Genomic DNA, 22,564 nt, shown 5'->3' on the forward strand with positions numbered 1-22,564 from the left:
CCAGACCTTCTTGTAATTTATGAAGTAATTCCCCAGGTTTTCTTAAAGTCTTTTAAAGTTTCTCTTTGGACATTTTCAGTCAAGTTTTTTGTTTTGTTCGTTAAGCCATGAAACACAAATCACTCAAGCATTAAAAAAGGCGCTTAACTCAAGGGATGAACCAGTGTTGTGTCTGCACATAACAGACAACTTAGCAAAAAAAAAAGAGGCAAAAAAGAAATGGTATCTTTAGGCATTTTGTTACTAGCAGCCTGTCACAAAAAATCATTTGTTCCCATTTCTTTAGTTGAAGCTATGAAAATGCCAAAGATAACACAATTTGACATCTATAAAATAGTATCTTTGCAACAAGGTGATTCCCAAAGAGCCTTTAGCTGAAAACTTGGCATGTCTCGGCATGGTGTGTGGTGTGTCTTAAGAAAAATTGAGGAAACTGGACAAGTGCAGACCAAAAGAAGAAGTGGCAGGCCTAAAAGAAAATATCAATAGCAGATGAACAGCATCTGAAAGTCATGTCCTTGAGAAATAAGAAAAAATCCAGCAAAGGCCTGACACAGGATCTGAGAAATATGCATCTGGCCCTTCAGCTGATTCATCTACTGTTCTCTGAAGCTTCATCAGAAATGTTTCTATGACCCAGCGTTTTCAGTTCTGGACTTTCAAATTCTGCTTTGTCTCTGTTTGATTCTTGGTTATTGTGGGTTTTGGTAACTTTTGTATTATTTTCCTGATTTGTTTCTTGATATTTATATTCCTCTGGTTTCTGTTCTTGGCTTCTGTTTGTATTTCCCGCGTGAATGACATCCCTACGATACAAATTTGAAATTTTTGGTTCAAATTGTCAGCAGCATGTATGGAGGAGGTCAGGAGAGAGGTGCAAGAGCATGTGTCTGCAGCCATCTGTAAAACATAGCTAAAGAAAGCTTGCCTAAGAGAGTTGAGTATATGGATAAAATCAGCTGACCATATTCCTTTTTTAACATCACCTTCTGAGAGTGACTGTTATTGATGTTAACTCTTTCTTTCTGTGTCTGGGTCAAATGGCACCAATTCAACTGAACCTTGTGTTTGTGTCAGGAGGTTAAATGTATCCCTCGTCCTCTATGCACTGAACCACTGATCACACCCGCCAATCAAGACCACATTAATCAACCGTCATGTCAAGCAGCATGGGGCAGAGAAAGTGCTCAGCATCCATCCATCACTCTGGCTGTAACGTGTCAACAATTTGCATCTTATAGGTATAGATTTTTTTTTTTTTTTTACCATACAGACAGAACAGCCAGTAAGATTCAGCAGAGTGACTAAATCAGTTTGTCTCCATCAGTGGTTGTGAGATTGAGCCAAATACCCTTTCTGTCTTTTTCTCTGTCCTCTGCAGGTAAAGTGGAGAATTGGCTTCAGGTGATTTGGAGAAGATCTTATCTTCTGTTAACAGAGGAATGACACCATAATGGAGCAGCAGGGGTGCAATTACCTTTCAGCCCTCTCCTCCTCCTCCTCCTTCTCTCCTTCCCGCCACCTTCACCTCAGCCTTCTCTGACAAATTAAGATTAATGATGGAGATAAGTAAGAATCCCGGCTGCCTTCCAATATCACACCGCAGGGTTGAGTGTGAGAACAGCTTATGATCACAGCACGACTCAAAGCCACGCGCATCAAATCAAATTTAGTCTTCAAATCAAACTTATATCCATATTCATAAAAACAAATTTGCAGTGAAATATAGGTTTTTAAGTAAGGTGCGTGTGTGTGTGCGTGTGTGTGTGTGTGTGTGTGTGTGAGAGAGCGGTAAAATGTGATATGTATTGTATCTTAGCTGTTGCTAAGATGTGATATCAACTGAAACCACTACCGATGCCATAAAAATTAGTTACCCTCACAGAGGAATGGCACACCTCGACAGACACACCCATCTTACTGCCACAGTGGAAGGAAAAGGTCATGAAACCGTAATCCAGCATTGGGGAATGACTTGATTTTTCCGGTTAATAAGCTTGATTATTTTCACTCAGGAGCATCCTGACGCAGTTCTTGTCACTGGTGTGTTGTTGTTCATTCTTTTTTTATTATTATTATTTGATATTTTTGGACCAGTGTATTTAGAGGTGCTAATACTAATACTAATACACCCCCTACATGTATTCATACCTCTCAGTTGCCAGCAATGTGAAATCAGCTCCTAAAAGTGGAAGGAGAGCAGGCCTTCCCCCGATCTACCATAGCCCACCACAATTTACTCGACATGGCTGAATGTGTTGCCCTCACTGCCCCGCAGCTGGAGGTGTCTGTTTCACAGTCCTCTGTAATTCAGGAGCTTGGTGGATAACGTTTCACAGGTACAAAAGTTTCTGCTTTAATCCTATCACACAGAGTGAGTGGTCAGGGCTTAGGGCTTCTTCCTAATCCGAAGTTTATCCATTCTGGTTAGCTCCGAGACTGAGAATATGCAGAGAGGAAGAGATTACCGCCCCTCACTGATTTTATTCAGTCGGTGTTTGCACAGCAAACGGCAAGAGGAATCCGTTATTAGCAATTGAGCTATTTCGCACCTCAGCGCACAAAGAGGAAGAATGGTAATAGATACAGTCAAACATCTCCTCTGGAAGCTGTTAAACCAGCTGATGTTCAGAACTGAGGCATCATATATCAATGTGGGATTATTGAAAGTGAAAGTGTGATTAGTAAAACTGTAAATATATCAACTGACCAAAAACAAAGAAAAAAAATAATTTTAGACTTCAAGAGAAGTAGAAGTGCATTCTGTCAGGAAAAAAAAGGTAAAACTTGAACTAAAAGGGTCTCTAATGGCTGACAAATCTGTGCTTTCTTGTGAAGGGCTTGTCATTTTCACAGCAGGCGATTTTGCACTGAAACATGCTTTGACGTGGCTTCCATTGGAGAACACAACCTGCCCCGACTCATGTGTCCCTGCCACAGCTGCAGATTTAAACGAGTCTGCATTCTCCTGCAAGAATATTTTGCAGAAGTTGTTTGATGGTATGTTAATATATATATATATATATATATATATATAGTTACAATTTGAAAGTTAATGAGTGTTTGATAGACTAAAAAGTGGCCTTTTTCACCTCAAAAAGCATGGTCGATTTTCTGCTCTACTAACAGAATTTCCATCAGGCCTGAAATGGCCTCTGAATCACTGCAGAAAGCATGCAAACGCACGAAATTTAATACATATTCAACAAAACAAATTGCTGCATCCTTCCACAGGTCCCTTGAAGTGAGAGACTTTAAGGAAGAGTGGTTCTTTTGAAGGCAGGTAGAAGGCGTTGCAGGGCTGAGAGGTGCTGGAAAGGGCATGTCCAAACAGACTTTAGGCCCTGAGTGATGGGACAGGGGAAATGGTAACAGGACACCTCACCCTTGCTCCCATGTCAACACAGTCATGTGAATCACAGCTGTGAGAATCCCCAAAGATCCAGGAGACAATCGGCGCCAACTCGCAGCAAGATCTATCTGTGATCTGTGCTTTGCAAAATCAGCACACTTTGTTTCCATCAATGTGTTGGTCAGCATTGACTGTGATTTTTCCAGTCCTTTGAAATGGCTTAAACAGTTGAGGAATAAATCTTTATCTCTCATCAGGGGTTCCTGTAGTCAGTCCCACATGGAAAAGGATACAGTTAAGATGCAATGCATGACTAGAGTTTAAAGGGCTCAACTTAAGCACTGTTCTACTGATGAGCCATGAATTCATGAAGGTAAGTAAAGTAATCCATATGGCCTGTAATTCAGAATGTAAGTAACTGTGTAGTTACCCGATGTTAAAACACATTTACTGGAAAGTGGATGAAATCATTAAAAAAAAATCTATCTATCTATCTATCTATCTATCTATCTATCTATCTATCTATCTATCTATCTATCTATCTATCTATCTATCTATCGATCTATCTATCTATCTATCTATCTATCTATCTATCTCTATCTATCTATCTATACGTGTGTGTGTGTGTGTGTGTGTGTGTGTGTGTGGTGTGTGTGTGTGTGTGTGTGTGGTGTGTGTGTCTCCAAGAGGAAATAGTAGTTAGATAAATGCAGTGGGCTGAAACAGGGAGGGCTAAGCATAATGTAGAACCTGAATGAAGGAATAAAGATCACAGAACACATGCTGCTCTTAAGTTCTCAGGTTTATCTGACAGGTCTGCGAGACAGAGCTGACAGAAAGGTTGGGAACTAGTGGTCCACCCCACACACAGAGTTTCCCTGTGGGTCTGCCTTAATGCTCCTCCTACAGATAAATGAGAGCTTTCCTCTGTCATAATCCCTTCAAATTATTCTGCTAGTAATATAAAATAGCAAATTAAAGACCTTAGCCGAAAATAAATCCTGTTTCTTGTACTCCTGAGGAGGTGTTGACCTGGACATCTCTTTGTAATTACATTAAATCAGCAATAGAGGGCAGCAGACATCAGTAAACACTCAGTGGCTTCACCTATTTTCTTTTTCTTTTTTTTTTTTTAACTCGCCCTTCCAATAAATATAATCATTAGCAATACTGGTTTTGTTCGTTTCTTAGCCCGTATTCCAGTATTTTAGTAAATCTGTAACATTAAATTGCAACAACAATAATAAAATCCGTATTTCAAAATAAAATGAACCAACCCAATTATACGTTTTCGTGTTTCCGTTTTATTTTGCAAGCTGTTTCTGACACATAACACAGCAAAGCCATGGAGGTTTTTGTCTAAGTGGTAATCTGTAAGGCATGCTTTGTGATGATTAGATTACTATTATACATTTTTAAAAGAAAGAACTAAAATGACATATCTACTCGAAAAAAATATTACATTAAATTGTTCATACACATAAATATTTTTTTAAAGATGTAATTTATTGTCAAAAACATATAAACCAAAATAAATTCTTGTACTAATATATGTAATGTATGAGCAAATAATTTACAGTGTCATACCTTTATATCAAATTTGATCAAAATGCTGAAACTATGCAACTGCTCCTCATAATGCGACATTAAAACATCATATTTAAGTGTAAGGCAGTCAATCAGACCAGACTGTTCCTAAGGTGGTACGACTAAATATAAATCTATTATACATGAACAAGACTTTACCGTATATCCAGACGTTTTACTGTACATAACCACAGTCATGTCATCTTTCATTACAGTAAGTTTCTTGAGAAAGTCTTTCATTTATCAGTGTCAGTGAAAACTTACTCCATGGTCTCTGTTGCACTAATACATCGTTAAGTCCACAGGCGCATCCTCTGTCGGCTTCTGCTGCTCTTTTTTGCGTGTGTAGGCTGCATGGTCGTAGGCGTAGATCAATGCGATGGCAATGAGAGCGAGCACTGTGTAAGGGATGACCAGGTAGTATCCTGGCTGCATCACTGTAACCTTGTTCCTCAGGTCTGAGGGTGAAAGATTCTCAGTAAACTTTTCTGCCAAGGCTTCTGCCATGTTGGTCACACTGATGTTCACCACAAATAGGATAAGGACTAACACAGACAAGCAAACTGCAGGAGAAAAAAAAAGCGTCATTAGAAGTATCACAACTGAAAGAATGGGATAAAAATCATACTCAAGCTTCCGTGCGAATGCCCGAGCAGTTCCACTTGTGTTAGTGCATCATGCTTACTGCTGTAACATTTCACTTACCACTGAGAGAGCTGCAGATGTAGACTCCAACTGGCCCCAGGTAGGTTTCATAAGGGTTGCTGACACTGTTGTAGAGCGAGATGAGGATGCTGCATGCTGAAAACAGCAGACAGAGGACCAGAAGGCACAGAACCAAACCATGTAGGACTACAGGGGCAGTTTCTCCATCTGCCAATGCAGGAATCACTAGACACAGAAAAGCAGGTGATTATGGTTAATATAGCTGTACAGCTTACATGCATTATGCATGATCAGAAGCTGGTCTGAACAGTTTTAAAGGATCTAATTCTCCCAAGATCCTTGATGGCAGTTTTGATAGCATTTGCCTTTGTTTTGAGATATCTGTCTGGGAGTTTTAATTGAACCTACTTTTTGACATAAAGAAGGGACAGTATGCTCTTTTCATTATCTACAGTAAAAAGGACACAGGTTCTAGAATGACACCAGAAGCTGGCGGTCGAAATGATTTGTTTAAATTTCCCTGTTGCTTGAAGGTAGGCAATGTCAGAGATGGAAATCTATTAAATTAGACTAAAAACAACTAAAATTCAGAAGTAAACAAGTTAGAGAATATTTGTGTTTGCGTCTGTTTCTAGTTGGCCAAACAAGCCTTTTGACAATTACCTTGAAACTTAGCTTGACCTCCAAATAGGGGGCAAGATTTCTTAATAATTTTCCATCAAAAAGGTTCAGGATGATTGTAGCAGTTCCATTCGATGCACAATCCATGGTTGTCTTAGCCCACTCTGTTGACATGCCATATCCAATCAGCCCAATGGATACAGAAGTAGCCAATGCACTGGATGTGAAATGCAGAGTCTTGTCTGTGGAAGGCATTATTGCTGTATTCCACTTTTTTCTCTAATGCTCTGGTGAAGCCTCAGAAGCAGATTAAGATCCTCTCTGAGCCTCTGAAGATTCTCTGTATGAGTTACCTTGCTTGGGTGGAGGGAAATGCAGATAGTTGGTCATAAAATCTCATGTTTATGGCTGTGACCTTTGGTTTGAAGGGAATCATGGAGGTGGTTGTCATGGTAGAGACACCAATTTCACCAACAATAATACATGTGATGGTCTGAGACTGTAAAATGAATGAACATATAGTTTTGTTTAGTTTTTTAAATAAGTTATTATTAAGTGTGGATAATGAATTAGAAAATCTGAACTGAACAAAGCAACTTCAGAGGACGTAAAAGAAATTATTAAAAAACTTTCAAAGATTCTCGATCCTGTAATTAACTATCATCACACACCTTCTGCGGGACTTAAAATAAACAGCATAACCAGCCTTGGGTTCAGAGTCCTCTTCTTGTTATAACAGGGCAATAAAACTTATTGCAGATTAATAATGACCTTGCATGAGAAAAATAAAATTACTGGAAGAGGACTGTCATCTGATGACATGCATGCGTCATGAATGAAGCACTAAAACTATGATAGGAGTTAGTATCACTGAGGTTCCAAATCACATTAACGCTGTAAAAAAAATACACAAAATCACAGAGACATCGGATTTGCATGTGTCACAGTGAGCCATAGCCCACTGACTTATGCTATAAATGAAGCTGCTTTCAGAGATTAAACAGGAAGCCTGTTCTGCTTTTCCAGTATGGCTGGAGCCATAAACTTCAGGAGCAAAGGCTTCCTGGTAATGAAGGATAAGAAGCTAAAGTGATCGAAAGAATCTGTTCTGCTATTTGAAACCATGACGTATTCATTTCGGTTGACACCTCTTGCTATGTAGTTCTCTTTGTTGTCATACAAAAAAAGTGACCTTTGTTTTATACATGTTTAATAAAATTAATGTGGTTTTCATAAAGGCTGTATAAAAAAATAATCAACTTTTTCCCCTGCTTTTTGCCTGTTTTGTCTTGGAAAGAACATTTTAGAAACCCTTAACTCCTAATACTAATTTACTGTAAATGTCTCTATTATCATACGGTCAAAAGCAACTACGTGACTTTGTGACAAAAAAAAAAAAAAAAAAAGTCCTCGGGTCTCATAATTAAACACGCATGTTGTAATAAAGTTTGTGGCCAGACTGCGGCTCCCTCTCTTCGCCAAAAGCGGAGAGGATCGTGCGGTTGCTGACAGCCAGTTCTGTTATGTTGGAGTAAACACAAACTCCTCCTCACGGTGACAGGCGGCAACACTGAAGCGTCGCCTCGGCTTTTCCAAGACAATCTGCGCTCAGGACTGAATGTTAAAGCCGTCCAAGGTGAGTGATAAGATTGCTTTATGTCATCACATCGTCTTTTTTTTGCATCCGGACACTAGTATATCGAGGGGGGAAGCGGAAACGTCAAAATTTTCAGTCATTTTTTTTTTTTTTTCACGTCAAACGCCGCCTTTACCTGTCCGTTACGCACAGCAGCGCGTGGATTTTTTTTTCCACATTTAGCGTCCATTTCAGGTGCGCATTCAGCTTTAACGTGGCAGTGAATGTATTCGTCGGAAAAGTCACCATCTTCATCGTGTGCTCAAATTCTCTGAGCTGTCCTTTGACAACCTGCAGAGACTTCAGTCCACCCGGTGCGTCAATGAATGTGGGTTAATGGATCAAGCGTTTGGAGTTTTCTCTTGATCCGTCTTGGTGTCCCCCTCTCCCCTCCGTTATCCATTCGGTTTGTATTTGAAAAATAACAAAAAACAAAAAAAAAAAATCATTCTTTTCTTCATACTTGCTAGCTGACTCTTATGTGGGCTGCTGCTGTGCCAGTTTCAACATGTCGGTGACCACGGCAGTGTTTGGTACTTCAGATTTCATGGATAGTCTCCTTAGCCTTGCAATCATGGGAGGACTTCCCTTTTTTTCCCCCCAGGTTTTTGAGTCAGGTTGAAATTTGACTCCGTTTAATATTATTATTAATTATTAATATTATTTAATTGCTAAATATCCCATTGGCAGCAAAACATTTGAATATGGTTTTAATATAATAATCACCAGAAATGACATTAATCCCCAAAAGGAAGGACTCTCCCTGGGAGGTCAGAGGTCAGGGACAGCATCCTTGGAGCAGATTGTGACAATTTGTTGGTTCAGCGGAAGAGGAGATTCAATGCTCTATTTGACATTTTTCTTATCAAGTCGTTGAATTATAAAAAATGAACCAAGACACAATCAGATTTGTGCTCCATTGACCTTTAATAAGAGAGGTCACACTGACAGCCTATACTGATGAATAGACTTCAGTTTAAAACACCGTGCTGAGACAGATTCCTAATCTTACAGTGAAAATAATTCCAATTCCTGTCACATTTTCATTTTTATTGCTTGGCCCTCAGTGGACCAATTGCCCTTGTGCTATCATGATATACTATTTGGGCCATAACATTAGGCAAGTTTATAGAGGTGCCACTACATTTATTAAGTCTGTTAGTCAACCTGATGGGCCAGGTTCTGCACCTGAGCAGAGCTGCCTCTAGACTGAACTTTGATCACTCCTGAAAATAAGAAATTCCTGTAATCTTGGTTCATTATGGCCAACAAAAAGGATCTTAAGGATATTCCCAGAGAAACCCGACTTCCTTTTGCTCTGTCAAACAAGGGTCACTCTTTAAGGCACACCAAGCTCTTTTGCTAGACTATGGAAGACAAATCAATCACGTTCTCTAGAAACTGATTCCAGTCTGAATTTTTTATTCCTTAGTCTATTAGTCTACATTATTCACAGATAGAAATAATTCATATTCACTTTATATCAGGCCTTGGTGCACCCCTGTATTTCGTCACTGTCTGAAAACAATCCGTTTTAGCTTTTCTCCTCTTCCCTTTTAAGCCAGCTTTTTTTCTAATTGCTTGCCCTTGCAAAGAAGGTTTGAATCTGGTGGCGGGACTTCTGCTCCCAGCAAGAGCTTTGTGACTGAGGTGGTCATGTTAAGCATATCTGTTCTCACAGGGCATGAAAAGAAACTATGAATCTGATTGTTTGGAGCAGTCTGAGGCGCGAGCTTTTGTTCTTTGGGATTATTGTTTGTACATATACTAACTCTTTAATATAAGCACCCCCATGTATATGACAGAAATTAGGAAACGTAATAAAGGGTTTCTTTTAAAATTAAAAAAAATATACTGTACTGTGTCTGTAGTTCTTTATTTTTCCAGGTTTCGTAACACACCTCGTGTCATTCAAAGCAGTCATTTAGTTCAGTTTGAATGCAGTGCCATGCGACGTGTTCTCCTAATGCTCATTTCTTTATCTTTCGTCTCTTACAGAGAGTCTTGGGTCTGAATTCCATTTCAATTATACAGCATAGACCCAAGGAAGAATTGCAAATAGCTCTGGCAGAAAACTAATGAGGATGCAATGAAATAAACAAATAGTCTGTGCTCGCAAGACAAATGAGTCTGTGTAGGGCCGCAGAAGAAAATAACATTTGTGCTGAGTGCTGCTGGCAGATTGATTTGGCTTTCATCTCTTGCTATTATATTTGACTCGAGTTGAAACTTATTCGTCGAGGGTAATTTGTACTTGCTCTATTGAAGGATACCAGAGTAAGTTAATCCTCCATAATCAAAAGGCCCTGTCCGTGTTACGTCTGTGCTCCTTTTTTTTGTTAGTCTCAAGAAATAAGTGTGCGAGTGCATATAGGCTCTATGCACTGGCGCCTTCGTCTTGTAATAAAGTGGTGCAATACTCAGTTCTAGCTGCAGCAGTTTTGTCAGCCTACATTTAATGTGTTTTTATCGATGCCAAGATGTTCTTTTGTAGCCCCCCCCCCCCCCCCCCCCCCCCCCCCCCCCCCCCCACCCCCCCCCCCCCCCCCCCCCCCCCCCCCCCCCCCCCCCCCCCCCCCCCCCCCCCCCCCCCCCCCCCCCCCCCCCCCCCCCCCTCTGCTATAGATAGAACTGAAAACATGGTATGTTGGAATGTGGTGAACTTAAGTGCATTTTAGCGTGGGTGAGGTGTGCAAAATGAACAGATGTGATGATTAATGAAATCCACAGCGAGGCGGGCAGGAATGAGTTGTCCATACCTGGAGTTTCTAACAGCTTGCTGGATATAAACCTTAAATTGCCAGCCTTGGAACTAATCCCTGCAGATCACCTCCAAGCCCCCCCACCACCAAAAAAAAACTGTATCTCCCACGTCTCTCTTAAGTTCTGGAAATGCTTAACTTTGAACTGCCACGCGAGACTACACATCGTGCTGTGCTCTCTGTCTCTCCTCGGCTGCAAATACATTAACTACACTCTGCTTGAAGGTTTTTTTTTTTTCAAACACACTTTTTCACACTTTTCTCAAATAGGCGGAGAAGGAACTAATTGGGATAAAGTTGCAACATTTAGGGATGAGTCTGGTCTGACCCAGAACTTGTCAGATATTTACCAGCAGAAGTGGTTATAGCCTTGAAGAAGGGCTAATGAATTAGGCATGGGAATTGTCACACTAAGATCTTCCTTTTGATGCAGATAGTATTTGTATCCAACCTGTTATTTTTCTGCTTTCCTTAGCAGAAGCTTGCTGAATCCTATTAAGCTGCAGTATGTCGCAACCGCAGGCTTGTTTGTGCTTGCGGCGAATGCTGCAGAAATCAAACCCTGCAGTCTTCCTTTTGGATTTTGGCTTCATCCTTAAATGATTTAATAATGATAAAACATATCTGAAGTCATGCGGTGCAAAAAGATAAAAAGTTAACCCTCGCTTAACCCTGCTATTCCATTTAAAAAAAAAACTTGACATGCATAAATAAAAAGTAATAAGGAGGAGGAACTATTGGGTGCAATATGCATCTCCTATTTTTAGATGTGAGATAAATGGTGCAAACTGTAACTGAAAACACTGTGATAACAGTCAAACTAAAAAAAAAGCAGAAACAGCATGTTAGTGGTGTTGTTTCCTGTGGAGGTTCTTTGGTAGGATCCAGACAGGCCAGTAGCCTCACAGTGAAGTGGGACTTAAATGACACACACAAAGGGTGTACCATCCAAGGAGTCCTTGTTACACACATTAAACATGTGGTTGCTGCGAGGACCATCTACAGCTGTGCAAACTGCCCCTCTTTCTCCAACACATCACTCCTCACCATCTCATCTGTTACACACCCGGACCAGCACTGCTGCATGGAGACTCAAAATGTTTAGGGATCCTTTTATTTTTTTGGAAATACTGCTGACCCAGGTTTAGTCTGAGAATTTAAAGATTGTCTTTTTGTCTGGCTGGGCAAAATGAGGACTTTTTGTAAACAGTGTCACAGACAACCAAGTCCACTTCATGACTGAGTTTGTTTTTTGTGTGTACGACTTTCCCTTCCAATGGCTTCCTCTGGCAATGGATAAAGCTCCCAGTACCACTTGATTATTTTGCAGCATTTGCTTTGCAACAAATTATCATTCCTAACAAAGAAATTTTGTTTTGCCATTGCTCTTTTTTTTCAGTAGTCATACACTATATGGACAAAAGTACTGGTCCACATTACATCTACAGGAGCTGCTCTGCCATGGAAACCAGTGTAATGCAATGAAGCTCCCAGTGCAGATCTTTTTCCTGATGTTAATGCCAGAGGAGGTTTGGCACTCTGCGGTTATTAAGTCAGCAGAGTGTTGGACACTTTTACATGCATTGTGCCTCAGCACTCAGCAAACCTGCTCTATAGCATTACATGGTCTGCCACTTTGTGGCTGAGTTGCTGTGGTTCTTAAACACTTTCACTTTGCAGCAACACTCAGAGTTAATTTTTGAATATCTAGGAGAGAAGAAATTTCATGAACTGACTTGTTGCAAAGGTGGCATCCCATTACAGTACCATGCTCAAATTCATTGAGCTCTTTACAATGGGTCATTCTTTCACAGTTGTTTGTATAGGCAGACTGCATGGTTAGGATCTTGATTTTATACACCTGTTGCGATAAGACAGAAAACATGTGAATTCAGAGATTAAGAGGTGTGACCCGATACTTTTGCCCTAATAGTGTATCTATGAGCAGCCAACACTTTTTTCTCTCTCTTTACACTGGCAAATGCATGCATAGCATATGTGTGATATCTGATATATATTTAGCGCAGTGTTTGTAAAGAAGGAAAATTTCTTCAGGCTGAAATGTTAGTCTGTTTTAATTTAAGGTATCATTCTAAAAGGAAAATATATTTCTGTTGCGTGACTCGTTTTGTTGCTGGAGATAGTTCTTTATGACTCTAGCTTTGAGGTTGTTGCCATGCGGCAGAATGAATTTGTGGCTGATCAGATGCTTCAGTGGGATAGATAAGAATCTAAGTATTTTAGTGACTACAGCTTTAGAACAGCCCTGTAAGCATGAATTGAAGTTGGGCAAATTTGCTTTTGTTTACTGTCAGCTGTGTTAAAGACTCAGCTGAAGTTGAAGCATTGAAACAGCTGGATAAAGATCAAAGATTTCTCTTTTCAGCTGCTTCAGATCTCACCCACGTCTGTTCAAAGGAGTCATTGTAAGTTGCCTCTGTGACATAACAGTGGAGCTGAGCACATGAGGTACGAAAGAGTGAATCAGTTAAGTAGACTTTATTTTTTTGAGCAGTGTAAATTTTAAAGGGAACACTTAAACACACAATATAACTCCAAGTAAATCAAACTTCTGTGAAATCAAACTGTCCACTTAGGAAGCAACACTGATTGACATGCTGTTGTGCAAATGGAATAGACAACAGGTGGAAATTATTGGCAATTAGCAAGACACACTCAATAAAGGAGTGGTTCTCAGTACCTATGCTTTCTGGCTGATGTTTTGATCACTTTGAATGTTGGTGGTGCTTTCACACTCGTGGTAGCATGAGACGGACTCTGCAACCCACACAAGTGGCTCAGGTAGTGCAGCTCATCCAGGATGGCACATCAATGTGCGCTGTGGCAAGGTTTGCTGTGTCTGTCAGCGTAGTGTCCAGAGGCTGGAGGCGCTACCAGGAGACAGACCAGTACACCAGGAGACGTGGAGGAGGAGGAGGACGTGGAGGGCAACAACCAAGCAGCAGGCCCGCTACCTCCGCCTTTGTGCAAGGAGGAACAGGAGGAGCACTGCCAGAGCCCTGCAAAATGACCTCCAACAGGCCACAAATGTGCATGTGTCTGCACAAACTGTTAGAAACGAATCCATGAGGATGGAATGAGGGCCTGACGTCCACAGATGGGGGTTGTGCTCACAGCCCAACACCATGCAGGACGCTTGGCATTTGCCAGAGAACACCAGGATTGGCAAATTCGCCACTGGCGCCCTGTGCTCTTCACAGATGAAAGCAGGTTCACACTGAGCACATGTGACAGACGTGACAGAGTCTGGAGACGCCGTGGAGAGCGATCTGCTGCCTGCAACATCCTTCAGCATGACTGGCTTGGGTGAGTAATGGTGTGGGGTGGCATTTCTTTGGAGGGCCGCACAGCCTCCATGTGCTCGCCAGAGGTAGCATGACTGCCATTAGGTACCGAGATGAGATCCTCAGACCCCTTGTGAGACCATACTGTATGCTGGTGCGGTTGGCCCTGGGTTCCTCCTAATGCAGGACAATGCTAGACCTCATGTGGCTGGAGTGTGTCAGCAGTTCCTACAAGATGAAGGCATTGAAGCTATGGTGGCCCGCCCATTCCCCAGACCTGAATCCGATTGAGCACATCTGGGACATCATGTCTCACTCCATCCACCAATGTCACGTTGCACCACAGACTGTCCAGGAGTTGGCGGATGCTTTAGTCCAGGTCTGGGAGGAGATCCCTCAGGAGACCATCTGCCACCTCATCAGGAGCATACCCAGGCATTGTAGGGAGGTCATACAGGCACGTGGAGGTCACACGCAATACTGAGCCTCATTTTGACTTGTTTTAAGGACATTACATCAAAGTTGGATCAGCCTGTAGTGTGTTTTTCCACTTTAATTTTGTGTGTGACTCCAAATCCAGGCCTCCATTGGTTAATAAATTTGATTTCCATTGATGATTTTTGTGTGATTTTGTTGTCAGCACATTCAACTTTGTACAGAACAAAGTATTCAATGAGAATATTTCATTCATTCAGATCTAGGATGTGTTATTTGAGTGTTCCCTTTATTTTTTTTTTGAGCAGTGTATTTTTATCACCCCAAAAAAAGAGTCTCATTTAGCACCTGTCTTCAGTGTTATTTGTAATAATGATGGAGAAGCCAAGTTATGCATACCTACAATGATTAGTCACTGGAATAATAATGATAACTCATTAATCATGTGAGTCATTTTGAAACTAAACTGTTTAGCTTGGGTTTCACAACATTAATTTGTGCCCTGAGAAATAAGTGTGGAAATTTTTCATAAAATTCAAGGACAGGAAACGCAACTGACCACGTAATATGAAACAATTTCTACTCGTGATGCCTCAAAACAGGTTACATCCTGAGCACGGCCATGGATTGTGAGCAGTTCAGACGAGGTTTTATTTCCTTTTCCTGAAATTGTAAGACAAGTGTAGAACCTGAAAAAACTAAACCTAATTTAGTGCAAAAAAAAAAAAAAGATATGTAACCAAGGATCTTTATGACCCTCCATATTAATTTTAGACTAGACACCACTGGGTTCAGCCCACCTGGTTTGAGTAAGAGAATATAGCCTAGGGCTTACAGAATGATGTCACTCCACAAGTAATAATGCGGGTTTACCTCTCCTGCACCTACCCGAGGCAACACATAGTGTTTTGGTTGTTTTTATTGAAGTTGATACATAAGCATTTTACAAAGTAGACTATAAAGCTTTTAGAAGAGAGGTTTTTGGACAATAGTACACACACATTAATGTAATCTTTTAAGTATCTTTATGCTTATGTTGGCTTGTGTTGTGCAGAAAGAGGCAGCAGATGGACAAAACCTTTTTTTTTTTTTTAAATAATCACAAGGTTCAGCTGCTGGTCAGGCTAGTTTTTTAACAGTTATGAATTTAACATGCAAAGTGAGGATTTTTAGCTAAAAAAGGACAACCTAATTTAGTGACCTGCTCAGTGGAGGTAGGGTGGAGCCCAAAAGAGATTAACCCTGTTCACACAGTGGCCTGATTTAGCTGGAGGGAAAGCAAACATCTTCCACTCTGGCTTAAAACATGTTCAGTCCATTTTATTTTATCTGAATAGATGACTCGGAAAAACAAATATTAGGTTTGCACTGGAAAACAAAGGGCAGCGCAGAGGCTGTGATCACGCTGGCAGCTAAGAAGGAAAAAGATACGGGTTTTAAGGATTTCTTTTCAGGCCGGTTGTTCATTCTCTGTGTGAATCAAGATGCTGTCATCTTAGGCGCACAGAAAATGTTACACCTACACATTGCATTTTATAGCTCAATGCTTATGATAATGTACAATCAACTCTGCCGTGTAGGAAAAAAAAAAATGATGCAAATAGTGTGAAACTGAACTGTGTGGAGACTGCTGATGTTTCTAAACAGCGTCTGGAATTAGCTCCTTATTTAATGTCACTGACACTATCATTTCAAACTGCACTGAGCTTCACTGTTCCTGCTTGGAAGCATTTAAAGTGGCCTTTAATTGATTCTAAAAGTGGCTGTGTGTCACACGGTGACAGCACATATAGAAAGCAGAAAGCACATTAAACTCCCCTCATTTCTGCTGCAGCACAGTATACTCTAAAGCCAGGCTGGAGATGGATCAAGGGCTCATGCAATCTTGTGACTTATGTTATCAGTCTCATGTAATGCCAGGTAGATTTATTCTCTGCAATATGTCAGCATGTTCAATCTCCATAAACTGCTCAGTTGCGGGGGCTCCTATCTGTACTAAAACATTAATGCCAGGTCATATTCTTTCAGCTAGCATCAAGTACAGTTGGCTTAGCTTAGTTGTTGTATGTTGTAGAGTTTATATTGTGTAAAGCTTTTGGCAGCTGATCATATGGAGATAACATGAAGCTGGGAGTAATTGGGGTGAGAGAAAGAGTGAGAATGAGGAAATAATGGTTTGGCTGTGTCACTACCGAGGGTGTTGACATGGAGGAGTACAGTGCTTAATGAATAATGGATGCTCACTAAAGAAGCTCATTTCCTATTCATTCTTTCAAGGCTGCGGCACAGGGAGTTGTTTGTGATCATTATGTCAGTCCTTCAATATTTTCATTGTGTGTTTTCAGAAATATGATGCAGCTTGAAGGCACTGGAAAAACACCAGTAAACAATTTCACCCAAGTACAACAGGGTTATTCAAAAGGATACCTTATTTTCTGTGATCGTTCTGAAACAACTGCAGAAAAACTGTCTTAACACACGAGTGCTTTTTTATTAGTTGACTGTGAATAAATGCTGAGACTTGTAATACTTGCAAATGTGCTGATCATCACAAAGGCCTGCAGTGACAGAGATGAGCATTAATTCAATATCTGGGTTGTCACTTTTAGTGTTGAGCTGAAAAGGATGTGACTTGGAGAACAGGGTTTGATCTCTTTTATTAAAAGCAGCTTTTAACTTCTGACTTTGGGAGGCTGTGTAGCATTGAGGCCCCTTCTTCTTCTTTTTTGTGATTGTGATAAACCTGTTGAAGTGAGAACAGTTTGTTTCGGCAGTGAAACCACAGTCAGGGGTTAGCCAACATGTGCTGCATGTTGATAGGCATGACAGCCTAATGCCTGTGATGATAATCGGAGGCAGTCTGCATCATGCAGTATGTTGTAAATAAGATGTGGATAAGACTCTTGAACATGCTACATTTTACTGATTTCTTGTCAGTGTTTTTGAATATAATTTCAGCTGCTGTCATGTGGCTGAATTGCAAAAGTCTTTCTGTGTAAAATAAAGAGCGAGGATTTGGTTTCACTAAAACCACAGAGATGGAGTGATAAGCAGTAGAGACACGAAGTTATACACTGCCTACATCCTTGCCAGTATTTATATAAAATAAAATAAAATGTGTATTTCTGACTGGCTGTAAACTTTAAACTGCTGACAGTAAATTGCAACAGGAAAAAATAAGAGAACGGCGTATTAACTGAGCCTAACAGGTATGTAGAAAACATCTGGGGCTTTCTGGTTTTTGAGTGTATGAATGGATATGCCAAGCTGCTGTTCTGTTGAATCGGCATTCACACAGAGTGACTTGTTATAACTTTAGAGAACTCTTCCACTTTTGTCTGGCGCCACCATTGGGTGAAATTTCAACTATTAGTCCATAGAGTTTTCAGGTTTTGGTGACAAAACCAGCCCAACGGCTAGTCCAAACCACCCTCAAATCCAGCCCAAGATTGGCCAAGGTTGGCATTGCAAGGTGGGCACAGAGCAGCAGGAAGCACTCAAATGAGCTGTGTATATGTATGTGTATGTGGGTGGCAGGCTGGCATGTGTCTTCTCTGGAATGGGTTTAGTAGGACTTGTGCACAAAAAAAATTACTATTTAAAGAAAGCCTATGGCAGCACAAAAATAGCCCAGGTCTGCAGGAAAACCACTGCACTGTGGTTCCTGTGTTTGCAATCAGCTTGTACAAATTAGCAAACATTAGCATGGTAACACACAAAACAAAGATGGTGCCCCATCTATCTATTCAATCTGTACAGGGCTGGTTTCACAGCTATTGACACTGCTTAATTATCAGGAAAATTAATTGTTATATTGCTAAAATATTATTCCAGATGTTAACTGTCAATAAAATGCTCAGATCTCATAAGGACTGCTTGGCATTTGATTGATGACATTATTATTGCATGTTTATAGCCCTAGTCTGTTTAGTGTCATCAAGTGAGATGCTTTTCATTAGAAAATAAATCAGCAATTGGCGAAGTTATTAATAATAATTTTGGCGTGAGAGCATAGAAGGCACTGTGCTCTTGTGGTCGATTGCATTGAGTCATCTGTGTAAGAAAATACGTGCCATTCTATGACTTTGTCACACACTGACCTTCAGCTATGGAAATCTAATCTATAACTGCTGAAACATGTTGACTTTGCAGCATTGTTATGAATAACTCGCAGCTCATAATTCCATATGCATTTTCTTCATTTGTAACCAGAAAGATTTATGCTAATGAACAAAACTGTGCTGTACTGTTGTAATCATCACAACATTTGGTCATACAGTATGTTTTCCCACTGGGAAAGCACACTGTCGACAATAACACTCCCCCAAATGCTGCCAAAGCTTTTTGTGCTCAGCCACACACAAAGCCAGATCTACACCATTTGCTTACAATGAAAGGACATTTGTTTTTTGTAATTACAGTCAGCTTTGATGCAAACTGAGATACAAAAGTGGAGAAAAAGGTAGATGACTTCAATAAAACAGCTTCCTTATCCTTTTATGCTCTCAATAATGAGCAGTTTTCATGGAACATGTTTATTTTGGAACTCATATAATAGAATATAATGCAGGATATGCTTTGGGGTGTGTGGCTACCTTATGATTAATAAGATGCTACCACTTGTCCAGGCAGTGTTGTCAGTTTCACAGCCACATCCACCCCTTAAAGGATGTATCTTGCCAGCCAGTCCAGCTAGCCAGTGCTACAGTCAGGTAGGTAAGTAAGTAGGTCAGTCAGGTGCTTGGACCCAAATATCTAGTGGGTGACAGCCAAAATGCTAAATTTGAGGCGTCAGAATGTCAGTCCACTTACCAGTCAATGATTAGAAGGTGACTTTATGTCTTTTATATCAAGTCTCTGATTTGTATTGCTATAAAACAGAAAAATAGAAGGAGTCTTGATTAAACACTTGTTTCAGCTCTAACAGCATTTTGATTCAAAAATATTTTTTAAGTGAGAAAAAAATATGAACACTATGGTGTATTTTTTTCTGTTGGTTAGCATGAGCATGCTTTTATTCTGAAGAAATCTGTTGCAAAAGCGAAACTAAGGCGTCCCACTCTTATGACGTCTCATCATTTAAACAAATCCATATCATATTCCAAAAAGCCAAGAACTTGCATGTAAAGGAAATGCTTTTGATTTACTCTGGAGCAGATAACAGCCTCACTCACTGATGCACTACAAGCCCTGGAGATACAGTGACTGCAACATATGGGGATAATAACCCGAGCAGTGTATGCTAGCAGACTACTTCCTCCAATATCTGCTGGCTTGCTTTCGTGGCCTGCCGTTTTCATAATATCTCATAGATAAGACAGTTGTGTGGCAGTTAACAGGGAGCGGGGATCACAGACAGTCATCAAAAACCAGAGTGGTTTCTCTCATGGAGAATCATGGCAAGGAGCAAATGAGGTTAGAGATCAGGGTGATCATAATAATGATGTGTCTCAGGGCTGAATTTCACAGTGCGTCTCTTTGTGGGCCCAGCCTAGTCAGTGGGTGGCTCTTCACACAAACGTCTATTTTCCCGCTGGTGAACTGAGGATTGTTTGAAACTTATTCCTCCCCACGTTCATTCTTTCTTCCATCTGCAGACTAGACAAAAGGCAAATATACATCATGGGATATATATTTTTAATGCTGGGGCCCTATATGGCCTATTTTTTTATTTTTTATTTTTTTGCAAAATAACACATTTTCTATTCTGCTACAGTTGCCATTCATGCTACTGAAAAGACAACCTCATTTACAACAACCGCATTTACTGTGTTGCGCTAGTTGCAGTTGGTGATGTTTGTAGTTTGAAAATGAGAGGAAGACGAAAGAAGTGAAAAGTGTTTTATTCATTGTCGCATGGTTATGTTATATCACTCAATCATTTTAGATATTGAACATATTGAATTCATCTGAAATTCGCTTCACTTACAGTAGCCCTTTTATCAAAACTGGTTGGCAGTGGAGGGTGACACATGGCTGGCGTTAGAGACGGAAATGTACTCCACTACAGAGAGAGGGGCTCAACAAGGAGACAGGAAAGGATTTGATCATCAGATCCGTCCTCCCTTGAGAGGGAAAACGCCTTACTCTCTGAACACACTGAGAAACTCCCTCATTTGCAGTCTTTTATGACTGCCTTGTGTAAGATGAGGAGGGAGACAAGAGAAGCTAGGACTGCTGGTTTTGTTTGAAGCACAGCATGCTGGGATATTGCATCAAAGAAATGGTAACCTGTTTTGTGTTGCTGGGGTGTTTATTCACTGGGCTGAATCTGACGCGAGGTAAATGTTGGGTCTGTTGTGTGCTAGGCAACATTTTAAACCAAATTTGACACATGGACGCGGTGCTCTGAGCCATCAGTGATGGCTGTCCAACTTGGCTAAATTACAAGAGGAAATAAACAAAAAGGGCTCTGTACTTCTGCCAGTTCATTGCTGTAACATCACATCCCAGCTGGGCCACAGCAGGGGACTAGTTAGCCGCTTAGTTAGCCACAGAGATGCCTTCAGCTTCATTGCAAAAACTCATTAGTGCAGACTAGTTGGAGTCCATTTTCGTCATGTTCAGCTTGAGTGGCACACTGTTTCTCATGCGTGGCTGCACCAGCAGGTATCTGGTCCTTCAGCCAAAACTCCTACATATCTGCTCGATTGTTCTCATTAGTGCGCTTCCAGTAGCTTGATACTACTGGCTGCCACCGAGGTTGTCATTTTCCATAAATGCCAAAAATATGGGAGAGGTGAAGCAGAGGGCGGTTTTTATAGTTTCCCCACCCTTGTTGTTACTACCATATCGGTGTGGGGTCTGATATAAAATCCTGCATGCTCCAGGCCACACATTTCATCCTGCATTCCTGTGTCTGTAATTGGTTATTGTCAAAATATGGAGGGGGGGGGGGGTGTACAGTGTGAAGGGAATTGAAGAGAGTAAGAGAGCGAGAGGGAAAATAGGGGGTGGAAGCACATTTCAGTTCATACACCAAGCATAAGCTGGGAAAGCTGAAATGGAGTGAGCTGTGGTAACTGGTGCCAAAATGCACCCCCCCCAATGATAAAGAGGAATTTTTAACATCTCTTTCATTTGCATATGTCCAATTAGGTTTCCTTTTTGATCCTGCTGGGATGATGGTGACGGGCAGGTGTCTGTTTCCGGGTTCCCTCCCCCTAAAGCACACAGAGAGATCATAGGAGTGCCGAATTTTTTACATTTACATCCTGAATATGTTTCAGTTTTTTTTTGTTTTTTTTTTTGGGGGGGGGGTATTTAGACAATTATGTAGAGCAGAGGGAAATCTACATGGGCCCTATCGCACCGTATCTTTCCCCCATTTCTCGACTCTCTCCACTGTCGATTAAAAAAAAAAAAAAAAAAAAGCCGCTGTGGCCAAAACATGCAAAAAAAAAAAAATCAAGTGCATCTGACATTTGCTTTCTCTCACCTCAGCACCTTGCTCGGTTAATGGCTAGAATAGTTCAGGGCTGCAGTGCGTGTTGGTCTCTCTAAACCATTAATGAATCAGTGGTCGGGGGGAAGGTCAAGTATAGGTGACATTTACTTGTCAGTCACTCTTCTACATTACTTGGTGGGTACTGCTGCCCCTAGACTGACTTCTTCAAAGCACTCTTACATGTTACATTTTAGAAACATTTTATCACAAGACTTTATTGCAGGTAGCCAATTTATCACGTACGGATGAGATATCTGCTGCATGTCATCTTAGAATAACATCTATCTCACTCTCAAACACACTGCATGTCATTAGAAGATGCTTAACCCTCTATGTTGTGGGTACCAGATTATCATGGCATGAGCAGGCGACCACACACCCTAGGGCTGAAACTCAGTGGCCCGGCCCGCAGCCCTCTGCTGCATGCCCCCACCCCTGCTCCCTCTCCCCACCTTCCTGTTTACTCTTCACTGTTGCACTATGCAATAAAGGCAAAAAGGCCAAGAAAAAAAAAGAAATAACCCTCTTTGAGTGTGTGTGAACACACCCACTCACTCCCAAGAGTAAATAGATCTCAGCATTGATTTGAAGCTGATTATTAAAAAAAAAGTGTTTAAATTGTTCTTCTGGAGCAGAAGAGACTCGATTAGCAGGAGCAACCTGTTCTCGCAAGATATGAAATGATTTTCATATGAGATTTCTCTCTAATTTAAACATGGGGTTTTGTTCACATCTCATCTGGACACAATAAAA

General features: G+C 40.8%; 2 protein-coding genes across 2 annotated transcripts in view; one reads left to right on the plus strand and one right to left on the minus strand.

Moving 5' to 3' along the window:
• Window positions 1–4,897: 4,897 nt before the first annotated feature.
• Window positions 4,898–6,976, minus strand: clrn3 (clarin 3). The gene is given in 5 exon segments (XM_030754689.1): window positions 4,898–5,502; window positions 5,645–5,830; window positions 6,269–6,317; window positions 6,320–6,725; window positions 6,898–6,976. Coding segments are annotated over 4 exon segments (678 nt in total). The 5' UTR covers window positions 6,482–6,725; window positions 6,898–6,976; the 3' UTR covers window positions 4,898–5,221.
• Window positions 6,977–7,728: 752 nt separating this feature from the next.
• ptprea (protein tyrosine phosphatase receptor type Ea) overlaps window positions 7,729–22,564 on the plus strand; it is a 59,970-nt gene continuing 45,134 nt past the window's right edge. Inside the window, 1 exon segment of the mRNA XM_030754687.1 lies at window positions 7,729–7,862. The gene's annotated coding sequence lies outside the window, so the exon portion shown is untranslated.

The sequence above is a fragment of the Archocentrus centrarchus genome, chromosome 19, assembly GCF_007364275.1.
Source record: "Archocentrus centrarchus isolate MPI-CPG fArcCen1 chromosome 19, fArcCen1, whole genome shotgun sequence".
NCBI classification, from domain to species: Eukaryota; Metazoa; Chordata; class Actinopteri; order Cichliformes; family Cichlidae; genus Archocentrus; species Archocentrus centrarchus.